The sequence below is a fragment of the Lissotriton helveticus genome, chromosome 7, assembly GCF_964261635.1.
Source record: "Lissotriton helveticus chromosome 7, aLisHel1.1, whole genome shotgun sequence".
Lineage (NCBI taxonomy): Eukaryota > Metazoa > Chordata > Amphibia > Caudata > Salamandridae > Lissotriton > Lissotriton helveticus.
In genome coordinates this window covers 350,582,997-350,601,942 of record NC_136068.1, presented here as the reverse complement: position 1 = coordinate 350,601,942, position 18,946 = coordinate 350,582,997, and the positions used below count along the sequence as shown (strand labels likewise).

Below are 18,946 nucleotides of genomic sequence, written 5' to 3'. Positions count from 1 at the left end.
TCTATAGCATAGAATAAATAGCAGTCCCTCCATTAACGGCGGCCGCCTGTGCCAGCTGCAGACGTTTGAAAAAGTGTCCTAAGAACAGCCTGCCCTACAGCTGCTTGGAGTGCACATCTACACAGTAGTGTTTAGTAAATGTGTGTGGTGTAGACCATATGGCTGCTCTACAAATGTCTTCCAAAGGGATATTACCAAGGAAAGCCATGGAGGCCCCCAGCTTACGGGTGGAGTGGGCTCTGGGGGGGGCCGTTAAAGTGCGCTTAGCCTTGTGATAGCTATACCTGCTTTGGAAATGGGGTTGCCTTTGTGCTGGGCTGAAAAGGCAACAAAGAGTTGTTTCGTCTTCCTAAAATCTTTGGTCCTATCAATGTAATACATCAAAGCTCTTTTGACGTCAAGAGTGTGGAGCATTCTTTCAGCTACTGTCTCTGGGTTTGGAAAGAAGGCGGGCAGCTCAATGGTCTGATTGACATGGAACTGCGAAACCACTTTAGGAAGAAATTTAGGGTTAGTGCGCAGCACCACCCTGTTGGAGTGAATTTGAATGAATGGCTCTTGTACAGTGAGCGCCTGTAGCTCACTTACACGTCGTAGAGACGTAATGGCAATGAGAAAAGCCACTTTCCACGTTAAGAACTGAATCTCACAGGAATGTAGAGGCTCAAAAGGTGGGCCCATCAACCTGGTGAGGACCACATTGAGGTTCCATACAGGAGCTGGCGGGGTCCTGGGAGGGATGACCCGCTTCAGCCCTTCTAGGAAGGCTTTAATGGCAGGAACCCTGAAAACGGAGAGATGCGGCCTGTTTTGGAGATAAGCTGCTATGGCGGATAAGTGTATCCGAATGGAAGCATATGCTAGATTGAATTTGTAAAGATGTAACAAATAACAGATGATGTTGGGAGTGGATGCATCTAGCGGGTTGATGTCGTGCTCATTACAGTAAATGACAAACCGCTTCCATTTTGCTGCATAGCAAGCTCTGGTGGTGGGCTTTCTTGCTGCCCGTATGATATCCATTCAGTCAGGAGGCAAGTTAAGGTAGCGAAACTCTTTAAGACTTCAGGAGCCAGATCGCCAGGTTGAGCTGTTGCGGATCCGGATGCTGAATGTCGCCACGGTTCTGCGTCAAAAGCCGGGGTGTGAGGTGCAGCCTTTGATGCGGTACCACGGAGAGGTCTAGAAACGTGGTGTACCATGGTTGGCGTGCCCACGTTGGAGCAACCAGGATGAGCGTCATCGAGTGTTGCCTTAGCTTTCGTGCCACCAGCGGTATGAGAGGCGCTGGGGGAAAAGCATACGCAAATCTGCCTGACCAGTTCATCCATATCGCATTGCCCTGCGACTGTGGGTGAGGGAACCTGGCGGCAAAGCTTTGGCATTTTGCGTTTTCCCTTGTGGCAAACAGGTCTATCTCTGGATGACCCCACTGCTGGAAGTACGGGCGGAGTACTGATGGATGCATCTCCCACTAGTGCATTTGGTGGCTGTACCTGCTGAGCCGATCCGCCATCTGATTGTCCTTGCCCGGGAGGTGTTCCGCCATGAGGAAGATGTTCCTCTGAATGGCCCACTTCCACATGCTCTGAGCCAGATGAGACAACTGCGGAGAGTGTGTACCTCCCTGCTTTTGGATGTAGTACATGGCCGTCATGTTGTCCGTCCGGATCAACACGACTTTGTTGCACAGATGTACTTTGAAGGACTTCAATGCCATGAAGATTGCCATCAGTTCTAGGTAGTTGATGTGCATCTTCCTTTGCTGCGTTGTCCATAGTCCCTGCACTGTGTAATGGAGTACATGAGCTCCCCATCCCTGGAGAGATGTGTCCGTCGTCAGGATAATCTGTGGCACAGGCTCCTGGAACGGTCGGCCCTTGCAAAGGTTGTGTGGATTCCACCAATGCAGAGAGCTGTATGCCCGACCGGTCACCAACACTAGGTCGTTCAACTGTCCTTGAGCCTGCGTCCACTGATGAGCTAAGCATTCCTGGAGCGGACGCATATGTAGCCTCGCGTGCGGAACTATGAAGATGCAGGAGGCCATCTTGCCTATCAACTGCATGAACACTCTTGCTGGAAGTGAGTGTTGCGGTCTGAACTTCTGGATCAGTGCCTGAATGCTGTCGATCCTCACAGAATTTGTCTGAGCTGTGGCTGCCAGAGTATCGATCGACGCACCCAGATATTCCGGTCCGCTCTGCAGGCCAAAGCCGTCGTTCCCACCATCAGACGCGCTCACACTGGAGGTCGTTCTTTCCGGTACCTGGCACCTCGATGCTGGAACGAGCTCCCCTTTTCCTTGAGAACAGCCACTAGTCTGCTTTCTTTTAGTAAGGAATTGAAGACCTGGCTCTTCTCCCAGTAACTCTGTGCCGGCCTGCGGTGGGCGCTGTGTTGTGTACTTCCCTCTTAGCTCTCTTTGCCAAAGCGCCGGGACACTCCACGGAGTAGCCGTGCGCTATAGAAGATCCCTTTATAACATAACATATTGCCGCACATGGGCTGGCTGAAGGTGCGACTTGGGATAATTGAGTGAGAATCCCAGATCGTGAGGAAGGTGAATGGTGTGGGACATGTTGGCAGCGCACTCCTGGGCCGACTTTGCTTGGACAAGCCAGTCGTCCAGATAAGGGTAAACGTGAACGTTCTGCCTCCTGAGGTGCGCAGCTACTGTCGCCAGACATTTTGTGAACACTCTGGGCGCCGTGGTCACCCCGAAAGGCAGGACCTTGAATTGATAATGCCGATCCTGAATAGTGAACCTGAGGTGTTTCCTGTGTGATGGATGCCTTGGAATGTGGAAATAGGCATCCTTGAGATCTACGGTTGCGAGGAAGTCTCCCTGATTGAGCAACGGGAGAACCTGATGCAGTGTGAGCATATGGAAGTGTTCTGATAGAATGTACTGATTCAGGGGTCTGAGGTCCAGTATGGGTCTGAGGTCCAGTATGGGTCTGAGGGACCCGTCCTTTTTTGGGATTAAGAAGTACAGGGAGTGCACTCCCGTGCCTTCTTCCTCCACTGGTACGAGCTCGATTGCCCCTTTTTGCAGCATGACGAGTACCTCCTGCTGCAATAAGTGCAAATGCTCTGTGGACATAGGACGATGTTTTGGTGGCATGTTGGGTGGAGTGGATGTTAACTCCAGACAATAACCGAACTGGATAAGTTTCCTGACCCACCTGTCTGTGGTGATAGATTTCCAGACAGGCAGGAACTGCTGGAGTCTCCCCCCGACAGGTGTAGTATGGTCGGGGGGCAGTGACAGGGCGTCACTGTTTGTTGGTGGCAGAGGAGCGGGAGTTGTTGTTTCCCCGACCTCTGCCCTTGGTGCTGTTGCCCCGATAGCTGCCTCTACTCTGCTTGGTGTACGAGGACTGCGCCCCACCTTTATTGTATTGCGTTTGCTGGGAAATCTGGCCTCTGGAAACACCTCTATTGCCTGAGCGACTAAAAGTGCTGCCCCGAAACTGCTGGGACTGGAGAGCCCCCATGGATTTTGCAGTTTCAGTATCCTTTTTTATCTTTTCTAAGGTGGTATCCACTTCAGGACCAAACAACCTATCTGGGTTTACTGGCTGATTGAGGATGGTGGTCTGTATCTCCGGCTTGAAACCGGAGATTCTGAGCCAGGCCTGGCGTCTCAACATGACACTGGTGTTAATGGCTCTGGCCGCGGTGTCCGCCACGTCCAGTGCACACTTAATCGAAGCGTTGGAGATAAGCTTCCCTTCCTGAATAAGCATCTCCGCTGCCTACTTATACTGATCTGGAAGATGTTACAACAGGGTCTCTAGTGTGTCATAGTGTGCCCTGTCATATCTGGCCAGTAGTGCTCGAGTGTTAGAGATACGCCAGACATTGGCCGCTTGAGCCGCCACCCTCTTCCCTGATGCCTCCAGCACTTTCGATTCCTTGTCAGGGGGAGGAGCATCACCAGTGGTCTGCGAGTTCGCCCTCTTCCGGGCATTAGAAACGACCAGAGAGTCCAATGGCAACTGGCCCTTGATGTAGGTGGGGTCGCCAGGTGCCGGCCTATATTTCTTTTCAATCCTAGGGTTGATCACCCTGGCCCGTGTGGGTTCCTTAAAAATGTCCGTAGCATGTTTGAGAACCCCTTTCCGCGTGGGGTGTGTCTTGACAGTCTTTTCTGCTGTGGAAAAGGTATCAAAGAGGAAGTCCACTTCGATAGGGTCAGCATGCAGCTGGACGCCGTGGTTTTTAGCCGCCCTTTCAATTAAAGCATTAAAAGCCGCCGAATCCTCAGTAAGAGAGGTCTTGACATTGTACACCTGAGGGTCCTGGGCATTCTGCGGATCCCCTGGGTCCCCCGCATCTGCCCATGAGTCTTGGTGATCCTCAGGATCAGTGTTGGCAGGAAAGTTATACTCCTCGTCCTCACCTTCTCCACCCTCCACATCAGAATAAGTGGGTGAGGGTGTGGCCACTCATGGAGTCCGTGGAACAAGAGTCTCCACCAGAACAGGGGAGTCCACAGCAGGCTTCTTGCGCTTCAAAGGAATGGTGTAGGACTCCAAAGGCTGGGTTGCCGTGATTTTCCTCTTGTAGAGGGTCAGTTTCCCGGTGTCGGCGTCGATAAAGTTTTCCGACTGCTCCTCCACCGAGGGCTGTCGAGGTTCGGTGACCGACCGTGGTGCGAAGGCATTTGGTGCAACCTTCGGCGGCAACGTAAACAGGAGTGGCGTCGAAGACTTTGGCGTCGTGGCAGCCGGCCTCGCGGTGGAAGCATCCTTCAGTGCAGCCGCGGAAGCTTTGTTCCTGATGCGTTGTAGAGAGTACGACACCTGCTTCGTAAAGGAAGCGGACGGTTTCGTCGACCCGACCGACTTCTTCGGACCACCTGCGAGTAAAGACTCGAGCGTCGATGCCTTTTTCTTATCCGGCCAAGGCACAGGATCGGCCCTCTTCGGCACACTGTGCCCTCCTTCGGCGCCGACGGCCTTCTGCGCCAACGTTGTCTTGTCGGTGGACTTGAGCACTGGGTGCGGGGCCCCAGTCTTCGATTCGACGCCTTTCGCCGATTTTGGCTCGACGCTCTTAACCGACTTCGACTCGGCGCCCTTGACCGACTTTGGCTCGGCGCCCTTGGTCGACTTCCCCGGTTCGACGGCCTTTTTCGGTTTCGGCTGCCCCGACGTGTCTGAAGACAAGGAGGCGGCCGTAGGGACAGACGTCTTTTGTTTCGATGGCGTCTGTATTGGTTTCGTTTTCGTCGACACCGAAGGTTTCGGTTTGGCCAAGGTAGGCTCCGCAGAAGTGTCCGTAGCCGGGCCCGTAGGCGAGGCCGTGGATTCGGGTGGAAGGTCTTGGGTAAGGCCGTGTGGCGATCCCTCGACCTGAGCCTTAGTAATTGTTCGTTCGGGGCTTAGCTCTTCACATGAGCTATCTTCCGTGGCCCCGTAGGCCTCATTGTCGTCTCCTACATCGTCGACGACTTCGTCCTCGACCACTTCGACGTCCGCGTCGTATTCGTAGTCGATCTCCTCTGCCGGAGGGGAAATCTGCATATGAACTTCCTGTTCGTCTGCTTCTTCTCTGTCGAAGATGTCCACCGGTGCCGGGGCCGATTGCCGGGCCTCCTGGCGCGCCACGCGCCGAAGTGTAATCGTCTTCTTCGATCGAAACCTGGAACAAGCCATACAGTTGGCTTCATCGTGGTCCGGCGACAGGCACTTGTTGCACACCGGGTGGACGTCGATGTGTGGGTACTTAGATCCGCACACGGGACATTTCTTGAACGGACTCCGTTCCATGATGGGTCGTCGAAAGTCTTGCTTTGTCGACTGGGCCTCGAGCACCGAAGAGTCACGCGTGTCCTCTGGACGTCCGACTCGGGAACTGAGCCGGAACAGAGCTGGGCACCGAGCGCAAAACAATACCAACGGTATAAGAAAGGACTTTGGGCCTTAAGAAAAGTCTATATCGATTCCGAACTGGAGATGTCGAATATACATCCGAACCCAATGGCGGAAAAAAACAATCTGGGGCACAATTTATAACAGTGAAGGAGCCACAAGCCTGGAACAGATGAGTAACGACAAGTTACTCCAAGACAACACCATCAAAGAGTGTTGTATCCCCTGCAAGAGCTAAGGGGTTGAGGCACAGCCAAGAGACCCCAACCCAGAAGATCCAAAAACCCCAAGCAATAAAAAAGAGATAAGAATAGGAGTAAGCCCCACACTGAAATAACCAAGGTGTAGGGATGCAAAAGTACACATGAACCTACCTTCCAATTACTTAAAAAGGAAAAGGAACAAATAAACAGAATGAAGCAACCTGCCAGGGAGGAAGTGAAAAAGGGCACTCGCAGAAGACAGGCCACCCGGAGGGAGGCGAGTGCAGAAGACCAAGCTGAAGGTACTCGCAGAACGGGGAGGACGGGCGGGCCGGGGAGGACGGGCGGGCCGTGAAGGAATCTGCGGCTAGAATCGTCTCCACCAGATACATCGTTCCGAAGGTAAGGGACTTGTACGTCTGATAGAGACTACTAGCTGCAGATTCCTTACCGTAGAACAGATACCCTAGCCATACCCAGAGAGGAGGGTCTACGAGAGAATCTTACCAGCTTGGAAGAGCCAAGGCCCCAACTGGCAATGTGTCATGGGGAGAGGGAACAGTCCAGTCCCCAACAAGGAGAAGTAAGCAAGAACAAGGAGAGGGGAAGGCCAGGTTACCACAAGCCTACCCGAGGGGCAAGGGGCATCCGCCAGAAACCCCGGAGGGACAGACAGCACCAAGAGAGGACCAAAGGAAGAAAAGAACCACCTCAAAATCCAAGAAGAAGAGGTGGAAACGACGGCAGAGCCCGTCACAGGAAAACACACACAGCGAAGGGGACAGCCGAACTGGCATCAGCCCCGAGGCAGCAGACAATTCAGGAACAGCCCCCAGCCAAAAAGCGCAGACGTGAGAAGAAGACAGTTGAGCAAAGCCCCGGCAGAACAAGGGGCAGGAGCACACAGGCACACGCCGAACCCCACGGAGGTGGACCAGAACGACCGGGCGTGCGCAGCCAGTAAATATTATGAAGTAGTGTGCTCAGAGCAAGCCAAGCGCAAGACTAAGGCAGAGGCAAGGGAACCCCAGAACAAGCCCCAGAGAAGGACCGTCCCAGTGGCACAACCCAACCCACGAAAAGAAGTGGGACCGGCCAGAAGATAAAGAGGAAAAATATGCAGTACAGACCTAGAGCCCTCAACCAGAACACAGGAGAACACCAGGAGCATCCTAACAACCCGGAACACATGGCAGAGGACCAGGCCGAAACGCCGGATAACAAGGTGGAAGCACCATGACAACGCCTTAGACGGTATGATCCAAGTCGGTCCGGTGATCCAGTGGTTGAAGAGGGATAAAAGGTACGAAAGTAAAGCCCGGTAGACAACGGATAGGAACACCACCGGATATTGAGCAGGACAGAGCCTGGAGCAGGGCAAGTTGCGCTAAGGCGGAAGAAAAAAGACCACGTCAAGCAGTATACAGCGACGCCAGGAAAGGCGAGGAACCCAAGAAGGTATCCACACCACCGCAGATTAGGGCAGAGGTATACAATAGCTACAAGTACCCCACCTAGGGTATGACACGTCCCAAAACAAAACATGGGAACACCTCTTAGGGAAAAAAACCCGCAGTAGTGGTCAAGAACATAAAGGACCTGTGGGTAGCACCGCAGGTAGCTTACCGATCAGCCAAAATGTACACAGAAGGTCCAACCTGAAGACCTATACAGCTTAACTAACTGACAAAACACACAAACAAGCTAAAGGGCTGTACCAGCAGCCAACAGTACAGGGGAGCCAACGTAAGGTCCCTGAAGATATTCCAAATCAAATAGAATACACAGACGGGCCAACCTAAACACTAGCCCCAAAGAGAAAGGTGGGATAAACGTCTCCCATAAGGCACCTGAGGACCGACAAGTGGAAGCTTATAGAGGGGGAGGAGGACGGAGCCCCGCAAGGAGTCGTTGAATGGCGGAGTCTGCATGGGTGTTAAATAAAAGAATCCCATCAAACGGCAGGTCAACAAGACGTTCCCTAATATTCTCCATAAAGATGTCATCCCGCAACCAAGCATGGCGGTGGAGAGCCACAGAACTTGCCATAGCATGGCCAAGAGAATCAGAAACATCCAAGGCCAAACTGAGAATAAACGCTGCCAACTCCTAACCATCTAGCACATGGTATGTATGTATGTATGTATGTGTGTGTCTTGTAAAGCGCACTGCTGCCCTGAGGCGTCGTGGCGCTGTAGACTGCTGGGGAACCCGTCCTGGCTATCCCTGTGAGATGGTCCCTACTGGGTATCTCCAAGGTGAAACCAGGCATCCCCGGCGAATGTGGGGGGCCGTTGTAGAGATGAGGCAAGCTAATGCCCAGAGTTGCCGAGTGTGATCCCTGGTTAGAGTAGGCACCGAGGTGAGAATTATCGAGTCCGCTGACCCTGGTCCACGACCCTGCCGCGTCGGGAATTGAACCCTGGTCCCAGGCCGTTCTCTGCTTCCGGGTCTGCTGCCTCTAACCAGTGAGCCACACCACTCCGCAGGTCAGCGCAGACATCTTCATGGGAGGAGCGAGACAGAAGGGACTCCGTGGAATCCCAAAGTCCAGAGGTAGCCCTGGCCAACACACAAAGTGTGTTGAGCACGTGCAAAGCAGCACTAGTGGAAGCGAAGATGTTACGCCCCCAGGAGTCCAACCACCAGGCCTCCCGTGACAGAGGGAGCACCACTGAAGGCAAGGAAGGAAAAGCAGGACCGGGCCCTGGGCCGAAGGACCGGCCCTGGGCCGAAGGGTAAAAAAAAAGGCAGACTGGATCGTGTGGAGCAGGACGGTGGCGGTAGAGGAGCGGTTGAGGCACCGGCGCTCCCGTAGCAGGGCGCCCCCAGGCGGACAGAAGAGAGTTGTGGAGCGAAGCTTCAAATGGAAGCAGCAGCTCCCTTCCACCAGAGCCCTGGTGGAGAACCTCCAACAAATGGTCCGGAGGGAGTGGATTGACCGGGGTACCCATTTGTAAAATGCCATCGCCGTGGAAATGGCCAGGACAAAGGCTACATTTGCCTCCGTAGGGCGTCGCGGGGGAGAGAGCAACTCTTCCGTGGGCGAAGGCTGCAAACTAAGCCGCCCGTCCACGAGCCCAGCTGGAGGAAGAAACGGCCAGCCCCTGAAGGATGGAAGACCCATGGACAAGTGAGGGGCCTGAGGGGTCTCCGGAGAAGGCTGAGAAGCCTGCGGGGCAACTAACCGTGAGGTGCGGAAGAGAGGGTCCGGGGTCTGTGGAGACGGCCTAGAATCTGCCCTGGAAGACGCCAGGGAAAAAGCAACAACGTGGCGTCCAGTCTCTGGTGAAGAGGAGACAAGGAGATGACAAACATCCGGAGAAGAGGCGAGGACCCGACGCCGGGACGGTGCTGAGGAGTCTGCCATGGGCACCGATCGGCACCGAAGTGGCCCCCAGGGGTGCAGAGTCGACCTCCACCACCACGTGCTTGACAGGAGAAGGGGGCTGGGTCGGATCCAGAGCAGCCAATGAGCGACGCTGATAAAGCCGCCAGTTCGCCCTCCGACAAGGCAGCCGCCTGCGCAGAGGACAGAGAGGGACTCTGGGAGGCGTCCCGGGTCCCGGCCTCCACCCACTGCGCAGCTAGGGCTGGGGAGGAAAGCAGTCGGTGCCGGAAAGGCGTTGGCTCGGCCTCCGGTAAGACAGCTGCCTGCCCAGAGGACCGAGGGGGACTCCGGGACAAACCCCCAGCAACCTCCTGCGACACCACAGGGAAACCGGCGGCGTTTGGCGGCAAATCAGAGACGCCGTGGGTCGAAGAGGGGAACCCCGTAGGGCCGCACCTCGACAACACAACACCTCCAAAACCTGAAGCCGAACTCGTCGGCGCTGGGGTCGGAGCCGCCGGCGAGTCCGCGGAAGGCCCCGCGCATGGCGAGGGATCTGTGGACTTCTCAGGAAGAGGAGGGGGGGCCCAAAGAAGACTGCAGAGCTGTAGCATAGGCCTCCATTTGGGCCCTAGTCGCCCCAATGCCAGGAAACGGCGGATAGGGTGGCAACGGCTGAAGGCGCACGTCCCGAGAGGAGCCCGCGCCCTCTGCAGCACAAGGACAAGGCCCCGGTGATGAGCTGTAGGACTTACCAGCTGACGAGCGACGCCCATGGGGCCTCGGTGAAGGACGATGCCGCAGCCGGAATCAGCGGTTTCTGGAGCCTTCCGAGGTAGGGGACAGACGCAGTGACGAGACCGATCTGGACAAGCGGGCCAAAAGCAATTTCATCCGGCACTTAAGATGTTGACAAGCGTCACAGTCCATAGAATCATGGTGCTCGCCCAAACACCACATACAAATAGGATGAGTGTCTGTCGCCGACATCGGACGCGTACAGGAAGAACACGTCTTGAAACCCGAAGGCATTTGCACACTGTCCCCAATGCAAAGGCGTTAAAAGAAGACCTAAAACAGGTCAAGGGAACTCTATCCAGATCCGCGTTGCACGCGGAAAAGAAGGAAACTGATGTCAGTGCGCTGGGGTGGGACTTATGTGACCTCGCTGACATCACGTACACGGACTATGTCACGTGGTGCAGTCCCCCCGGCGCGCAGCAATGCTGTGGCAAAAAAAATTCCGGATCCAGTCTCACGCCTGGGGATAAATCTACGTTAAGGAATCTGCGGCTAGGAGTCTCTATCAGATCTTCGGGTTACTTATCTCCTATGTTGTTGCCAGTTGTAGCGTCCTTCCCAGCCTGAGTACTAGACAATGACTACATTACACATGGCACTTGGTATTACACGTCTTTATTCATCTGCGTGTAACCCTGAACTCAACATTCTAAACTTGCCTTTACTTCACTACACTCTAAAACTTACGTCACAGTTCTACTGAGTCCATCAGAAGCCAAAAGAGTACGTCATTGCGAACTCCTATGACCCTACATGAGGTCGTGGAAGAAGACTCAACTTCAGGTTCCAAGATACAGCTTGAAAGGGTTAGGTCAGCGTGGCAGAGAGGTGTAGGTTTGTTATTGAGAGAAAGCATGTGAGAAGTATTAGAAGGTGTGAAAGAAATCAGTTATCCATTGTAAAAAGAGAGTGGAGGAATACCAGATGGGGAGGGATGGATTATCAGAGGTAGGGGAGAGGGCAAGATAGATTAAGGCTGTAGCCTTTGTAAGGGGTGAGGGATTTGTAAGCGAAGAGTAGAAATAAGGTGTTGGTCTGGAGTGCCTAAAAGGAGGTAATAAATGCAATGTGCATGGAGCTGGGGGTTCACAGGAGACTGAGGTAAAAAAGTTGGAAAGTTATGCAAGGTAGAAGAGGTGCAGAGAATAAGATGGAACAAACCAGTTGGGTTAAAGAGGGCAGTGGCAGGAGAAATTGAGTAAACTAATAGACAAAACAGAAGAATAATGGGAGGCTAGGGCAGTTAGACTGTTTTGTAAAAGCAATATTTATCAATTACAAAACATGTGAATACCTGAAGATCTTGTAATTAACATTCAGTTTAAAGACGTTAAGGGTCCCTTAGGTGGTCCGACTGCACCCAATAAGTTGAGATCAAATAATCCCAGAAAATATAAACGAGTAAAGGCATTGTAATAAACAGAGGACCAAAAGCAAGCCTTTAGTAATCAATAGGCTCCTTTACCATCATGCACATACCTGCATCAAAAGAAAATGAAGCCCTAAATATATGTGGTGGTATAAGCAACTTGGGTCACAATCCAACCAGCATGGCGCAGGATGAAGGTGGGGAAGCAAAGCAGCAGCTTTCCTCTAGCAAATTACTACTTGATCATTGACGACTGGACATGGTTTAGACAGGATTTTAGGCCATGAACCAACCAACCAACCAAGTGACCACTAGCCGGGCAGATGATAAACCTTACGTATGGAAGGGTAAGGTGGTATTAATACCTCCAAATGTTCCGTCAGGTGGTGGTCAACAGATGTGTGTTGGTATTGCTTCAAGATAAAGATATCCACTACTGTATTCACCTGTAAAGGAGAAACCTGTTACTGTATAAAAGAAAATAATTATTTTGACTGAATTAGCATTCAAAAAAGTATATTTGCACACTTAAAGAAAAAACAGGAGGAGAAACTGGTGAAGGGTCAATTGCCTGTTGTGGCTTGCATACTGCAAAGCACAGTAAAACACACATGGAACAACCAAATGTTAGAACTTCTCATAAATCTTGAATATCGCAGCACACAGTTATCCTGGCACGGTGGGTGATTGATGGGGTCATGGATCACCGGCAATGGCTCCATCAACTGTGGACATTGCTAGGCATGGAGCGCTTATCCATGCCAGCTGACGCTGATCAAGCAACCTACACAAATATATGGGCTCAGTTCATCTCCATCTTGTTCAAGGAATTCAGAGAACAGACATGTCAGGCTTACTTACGTATTCTTAGGTTGGTCCCACCTACATAGGAGAAGGCTGGTCCTGGCGTGGGAACATCTTGCAAAATTACTGGTTTTCCATATTGCCGGTCCACATGTATATAGGCATCCTTGGAAGGAGAGAGGGTGGGGGGAGGTTGTGGGCGGGATTAGTGTTCATTTTGTAACGTTTACTGTGGGTATATATTGTTAACATCATTGGAGCAAGGCTATACATACGTTGCATGCCGCGCATCAGTCGCCTCTATCTTGGTATTTCACACTGGACACATAAATCTACTATTAATTACTTATGGCAGAGGGGGGGGGGGTGTTCCCCTACGTGACCGACCCGAACAGGTTGCAAGCTTATTGCTGTGTATTATACCGCTATCAAACTGACACCCCCGGCCACCATATTGAATACTGTGTGCTTATGTGCTTCGTAATATGCAATTTTGATCAGTTGGGACTGTATGCTATCTGATGTCGATACTTCTTGCTCCGTTATAAATCAATGAAGAGATTTAATCCATAAAGCTTGAATACTTCAGCAACACTATATCCAGCTATGGTCTTGATTTTATTCCTTCAGATACCCATGTTCATGAAATCTAAATTAAACTTCTATGAGGTCTAGAGTGTAAACCTAGTGTAAATCTATGAGTGCATGACATTGTGATGTGTTATTTCGAACAGTGCAATCATTCTTGTGCAAACTCAAAGTATATTGAAATCCCACTACTCCATATATATCGGGGATTGCATTATTAAATGTGGAGTTGTTCTATGATCACATATTTAGGCATTTGCCTTGCTATTCATTGCTTAGCTCTATGAATCGATCCCTTTGTCTTTTCATGCAGCAGATTAGTGGCCGTACCGAAGAATTTTCATCTTCTATTCAAATTAATAAACCATTTCCTTTTTTTGTCTCACTCACATCAACATAAGATGCATTTCAAAAATTGGGACATCAGACCATACTCTTTGGAGAGGGCTTTATTTAAGAACTTAACTTTACACATAACTGGTGTCCATTAGCCAATCCAAGGCCCGAGACTGAGACCTTGTATGCGCGACAAGCCCGAGATGTTGAGGCACCTGCTTTGTGTCAGCCAGTTACTGCATGCATGGCGGCTACCGATTCATGTACATACAGGTGCATGACGAGGCCAAACAAATCCAGAGACTGCAAACGGCGAGGTGTAACTTTTATGCTGTCAGCAGCAAACTCTTTGGTGGGCTTAACTGCTCCTCTAAAACCAGATTCTTAAGTCTTGAATGTGTCACAAGAGAATTTGGCACCTTCATACAACACATTCCAAATATGCCATTTTATTTAGCCTGGATTCAATGGGCGATGCAAATGACCATGAGCATTGGCAAGTAAACTGGGAAATTGCAACTGATTTGAAAAGTACTCTCAATAGTAAAATAATCCCACAGCGAGCCTGAGGTTTTTTAAATCCCATCCAAGCATATTTTACTCAACTGCTACCATCAAATCATTTAAAGAGCAGGTGGCCTTAAAAAATTATTTGGATTTGCCAATGAGGAAATAAGCAGATTTAACAGGACTTCCTCTCAAACGCTGACATAACTGGAAAAGCAAGTTACAACCTGACATGATTACTTTTGACCCAACCCAAGTCGTATTTGAGTAGCAGCGGTCTGGCAGGTAGCTCCTAGTTATCAGATAGAGTAGTTCGCTTCAGAATCTGACGCGAGAGAGAAGGCTCTTATTAACTATATGAATATTTAATGCATCTTAACGGCACAATGGTAGAAACATTCACTGGCAAACGGAAATATCGGACAGCACAGGAACAATTTCTACAAAACATTTTCAGACCAAGTAATTTCGTGTATACAGCATTTTGGAAGAGTTCACACAAAAACTAACAGACAGTTTTTTTGGCAAATGGAAAAGAAATGTAACAATATTTCTCGTCCACCCCACAGCAAAATTAAAGGCCCAATGTTGTGAGAAGTGCTGCTTCTTAAATGGCTCGTGAAATGCCAAACAATAAAGATAAAACTTGAAGGTACCATAACAAATATTGACTTTACAATAAGAACAGTTTATAAAACAATGGTAATCTTGCCGAATGCTAAGGGAAAACACAGCAATGTATGCTGTCCTTGGAAGGGACACACACGCTTTGCTATCTTCTAGGAAGTTTTCAACCTTTTTTGGCAAGAATTCCAGGTTTAAGAGTCATTAAAACAAAAAAACAAATTCTTTCACTTCCGAAGGCACTAGAAAAGCAGCGACCCTCAGTGCCGTTGAAATATTTGGATTCAAATAAAAAGGTAAAGAAACATTCATGTTTTTTTCATCGACGTCCTTCTTATACCATAAAGTAATCAAAAAAGCACCTCATGAAAAACATCTTATAATAAAGAATTAGAACATTAAAAACACACTTTCGGCAGTTATAATACAAAAGAAGCATTCTTCCATTAAAGATGAGCGATATGCTTTAAATTAACATGGTCCTTACTCTTCATCACAGAGATTCTCCTCTAGCCACAGCAGTTAATCGGGCAATGAAATGCGGCTGGCCCACTGTAGAGCCTAAGGTCAGCCCATCCCAGAATTCATTGCACACTCAGTTAAATGTTCACCAATAGGCATGGGGATATTGCAGTTGAGCTCTGCTGGTTATAAAATATGCAAGGCTGTGGCGTTTTAATGGACATGACAGAGTTGACTAACGAATTCTGAACGAGTTGTCCTGCGGCGCCAACACATTTCATACATTGCTAGTAAATAACTGTTGTGGCTGTGCAAGTATATGCCATGGGTAGAACGGTCTTACCGTATTAAATAGTTTGTCTAGTGACAAAACCTGCAAAAAGAAAAAAAAAAGAGAAAAAAACAATGTCTACAAACTTACAAAGGAGAATGAGGGCCAATGCTAAAAGGGTGAGGGACAAAATAATGCGCCATCTTGTTTTCTGAAAACCAACACTGATGTTTAAATATAACCACAGAGCCTAAAAAGGTGAAAGTTCACATTCATAGGAAGTTTGTCGGAATCATTCAGCTTCCCCTGTGAAAGGTAAAATGTTATACACATATTTCGCATAAGGGACCTGCATAACAGGAGCGAACGAGCTTCCTTGCTCCAATCTGATAAAAGCTGACCTTATGTTTATGTAGATACTTGGTCCCTTTTGATTATAATACCTACGTTAGAATATGTTTTTGGTGTCATAAAAGCATTCTATTTCCAGACAGCACATAAAAAACACCCCGTTGGTGTCCTATTTAAAAACTACTGAAATGGATCTGTTGTTCAGAAGAGCATCCAAGTGGGAATGAGGTGGGATCCGTTGTCTGCAGGCAGCAAGCTGACCACTTGGGTGATTGATTTCAGGGAGAGCCTTCTGGCAATTGAACACTGCATTTGTAAGAGGTGTCCATCCAGCTTTGATAAGACGTGAAATTAGTGCCCGCTGCAATGACACAATACTCTCTATATGTCTAAAAGGGAGATGGCGGAAATAAACAGGATGCCTGAAGGCCCCTTAAGGCAAACAACCACAGGCTGCAGAGGACAATGTCAAAGCCTTACGCTTTACACTCGGTAACACTGTTCTCAGAGGCCCTTCACACTGCTGTCACTACACAGTGGTCGGACGACGACTTGTCTTCTGAAAAGAGATGCATCTTTCACTGTGCTGGAAACTGTCGACATTCAAGATCCAGTTCACCTCCAATGGGGACAGGTTCACTTTACGCACAAATACATTTCAGCGTTGACAACTCTGAGTGCAGACTTTAAACGAGAATAACGTAAAAGGTGCCCGAAAGTAGGCCAAAGCAATAACGTTTCCATAGAAACCAGTTCAGTGACATCCGTGACACTCCATGGAGATTTTCTAGAGACGATTGTCGCCGTTTGGCCTGGTCTTTCGTGGTACTCTAGAGAGAAGAGATAAAATGTTCATTTCAATGAAGCAAAATGTGATATTAAGATTAAATTATCGAATAACTGCACAATTTACTCTATAACAAACTTCAGGATGTCATCAATTAAGACTTGTTAACTATTATTTGTAGGCAAGGACTTAAAAACGGGGCCCCTTTTGAAGGCTATGTGACATCACAATAATAATCGGACCGTGCTTGATTTTAAATATGGCTCAAGCGATGTGTGCTTTGAAACATCCAGGCCAAAACATCAAATTTAAAGAAAATTCAGGAAATCTTCAAAAGTCTCAAAGAAATGGAGATATAGTGGCCTCCCCTTGAATCTAAAGAAGAACAAGACCTCCAATGTGTTTTGGGGCAACAAGGCAGAGGCTCGGACAGCGATATCCTAATCTCTTAACTTCTACTGATTATTAAAAGGCATCATAAAATCTCACTGCTAGTTATCGCTGGATGACAAAAGAAGAATGGATCTCTTTTTCACTCATGGTACCTTTACCCACTTATCTAAGTGAAGGCTGTAATTTTCAGCTAGTTTGATCTAACATTAGCTTTGAATTGTAGTAACTTACACGGTTCAATAAGAATCAGTACCCTGCCGTCATCTTTTTTTTTTAGAAGACTATTCACAGACATACATTCATTAAAATATATTATATTTCACCTCAAATTAAACTAAAAATCCTAATGCATCCTAAATCGAAGGGTCTTATCTTTTAAAGTGTGACTGTGGCGTGAAGCTTTGTGATTATTTTGTTTGTCAGTTCTTTTGTATTCCCTCTATCCCATTCCCCATATAGTTATCACTGTAGGAAAGTACCGCCTTTTGACATGGTCACTCCCTCTTTTTGCCTGGCATCTGAAGTCATTTCGACTGAAAGTGCACCGGGTTCCTGCTAACAATGTCTCCAGTGCCAGATCTCTTTACCAAAACTGTACAATTGTTTCCCCAATTGACAATACCTTTAGTACTGCCTGCAAGTCCCTAGTAAATGATAGCCCTGGTACCTAGGGCAAGGAGGCTAAAGAGGGTCCTTAAGGGCTGCAGCACAAATTGTGCCAACCTAAAGGACCCCTCAACAAACACATACAGACTGCCACTGCAGGCTGCGTGTCTTGGTGCAGACAAAAGGGAAAACACGACATGGCCCACAGCCTGTGTGCCATGCCCACAGACACTACATGAAGTACTGGTACGTCACCCCCACAGCAGGCCTTACAGCCCTAAGGCAGGATGCACTATTCTACATGTGAGGACATATCTGCATGAGCAGATATGCCCCGGTGCCGGTCAGCTCTTTTGCTGCCAGTACAATGAACAGGGAAGCCATTTTAAGTACTTGTCCTGGCCACTGGTGAAAACTAGTTCCCCAGCTAAATAATGGCTTCACAGAAAATACGGATGTTTTATGTCAAACATCTCAAATTAATAAACCCATGCTGATGCCAGTGCAGGATTTATTAATACATGATCACAGAAGGCACCTTAGAGGTGCCTCCTGAATACCTACCAGTTATTGGTGTGCTGACTGACTGGTTTTCGCCAGCCTGCCACCAGAGACAAGTTTCTGACACCCAAGGGTGAGGGCCTTTGCTCTCATGTGGTCAGTGACAAAGCCTGCTCTGACAAGAGGGTGTTTACACTCCCTACCGCAGGATGATCTGCTGAATAGCATTCCAAGGCATGGGAGCTTCAAAGAGCCCACGGTCTTTGGAATGCAAATCTGGCTTCCCTCACAGGAGAGTAAGCCAACCCCTTTTTATCCAGAGCCCTTTGGCACCTGGACAGGCGGGAAAATAAGCTAGTACCACCCCTAAGACGGGATACCTGAAGTTGAGGCAACTTTTCAAAGTTTTCCATCTTGGCAATGGCAAACGTAGAAGCTCAGGGAATGGGTCATATAAGGGGTGTAGTGATCCCAGGGGTAAGTAGCCCATTGGCTGCTACCCTACACTCCCCTAACATCCTTTATTAAATATTTAGGGGAACCCCTGGCACCAAATAAGCAGATTCTGCTGACCTACGAAGGAGGAGGACCCTGAAGAGTTGCGAAAGCAAAGACTGACAAATGAATAACTGACCCGGCCCCAGCCCGGCCAACCTGTCTGCTGTTCTCCTCGAATTTGCAACAAAGTCGCCTTCAACAAAGACCCAGGACTCCAGTGGAGTGCATGCATCATGGCAATTTTTAGATCTTTTGAGCTTCAAGTCTGTTTCACATAGTCATAGAGTATGAAGAGTCTCTGTGGGTATGTTGGAGTGTTTATGACTCAAAGCGATCCATCTATAGTATCTGCTCAGGCCCCTAAATCAATCTCGAGCCTTTGTGGAGGTTGATCTTCACTGTAGAAAGAAGTTGCGATTATTCAGTGTTGTCTTGACCAAAGTGCCCCTGCCTGTCTTCTGAGTCCTGCTAAGTAGACTGCTTCGTGGAGAAACATTCCTTTTGAAGGTATTCCGTCATGGCATTGTTGCCATTTTCTCAGCAATCTCTCTCAATCAAGGACATGGCACAAAAGACTCAACATCTGTCGAAGAGTATCACATTTTCTTGGCAAGAATAAGTTGACATTTTTT

General features: G+C 49.1%; 1 protein-coding gene across 2 annotated transcripts in view; it reads right to left on the bottom strand.

Annotated features, from left to right (window-relative positions):
• Positions 1-13,412: 13,412 nt before the first annotated feature.
• PLCG1 (phospholipase C gamma 1) overlaps positions 13,413-18,946 on the bottom strand; it is a 595,860-nt gene continuing 590,326 nt past the window's right edge. For both annotated transcript variants that reach the window (XM_078652159.1, XM_078652158.1), the window contains exon 32: positions 13,413-16,359. Coding sequence is in view for 1 of the 2 variants with exons in the window: in XM_078652158.1 (XP_078508284.1) it covers positions 16,317-16,359 (43 nt within the window). In the remaining variant the exon portion in view is untranslated. The remainder of the gene's footprint in view (positions 16,360-18,946) is intronic.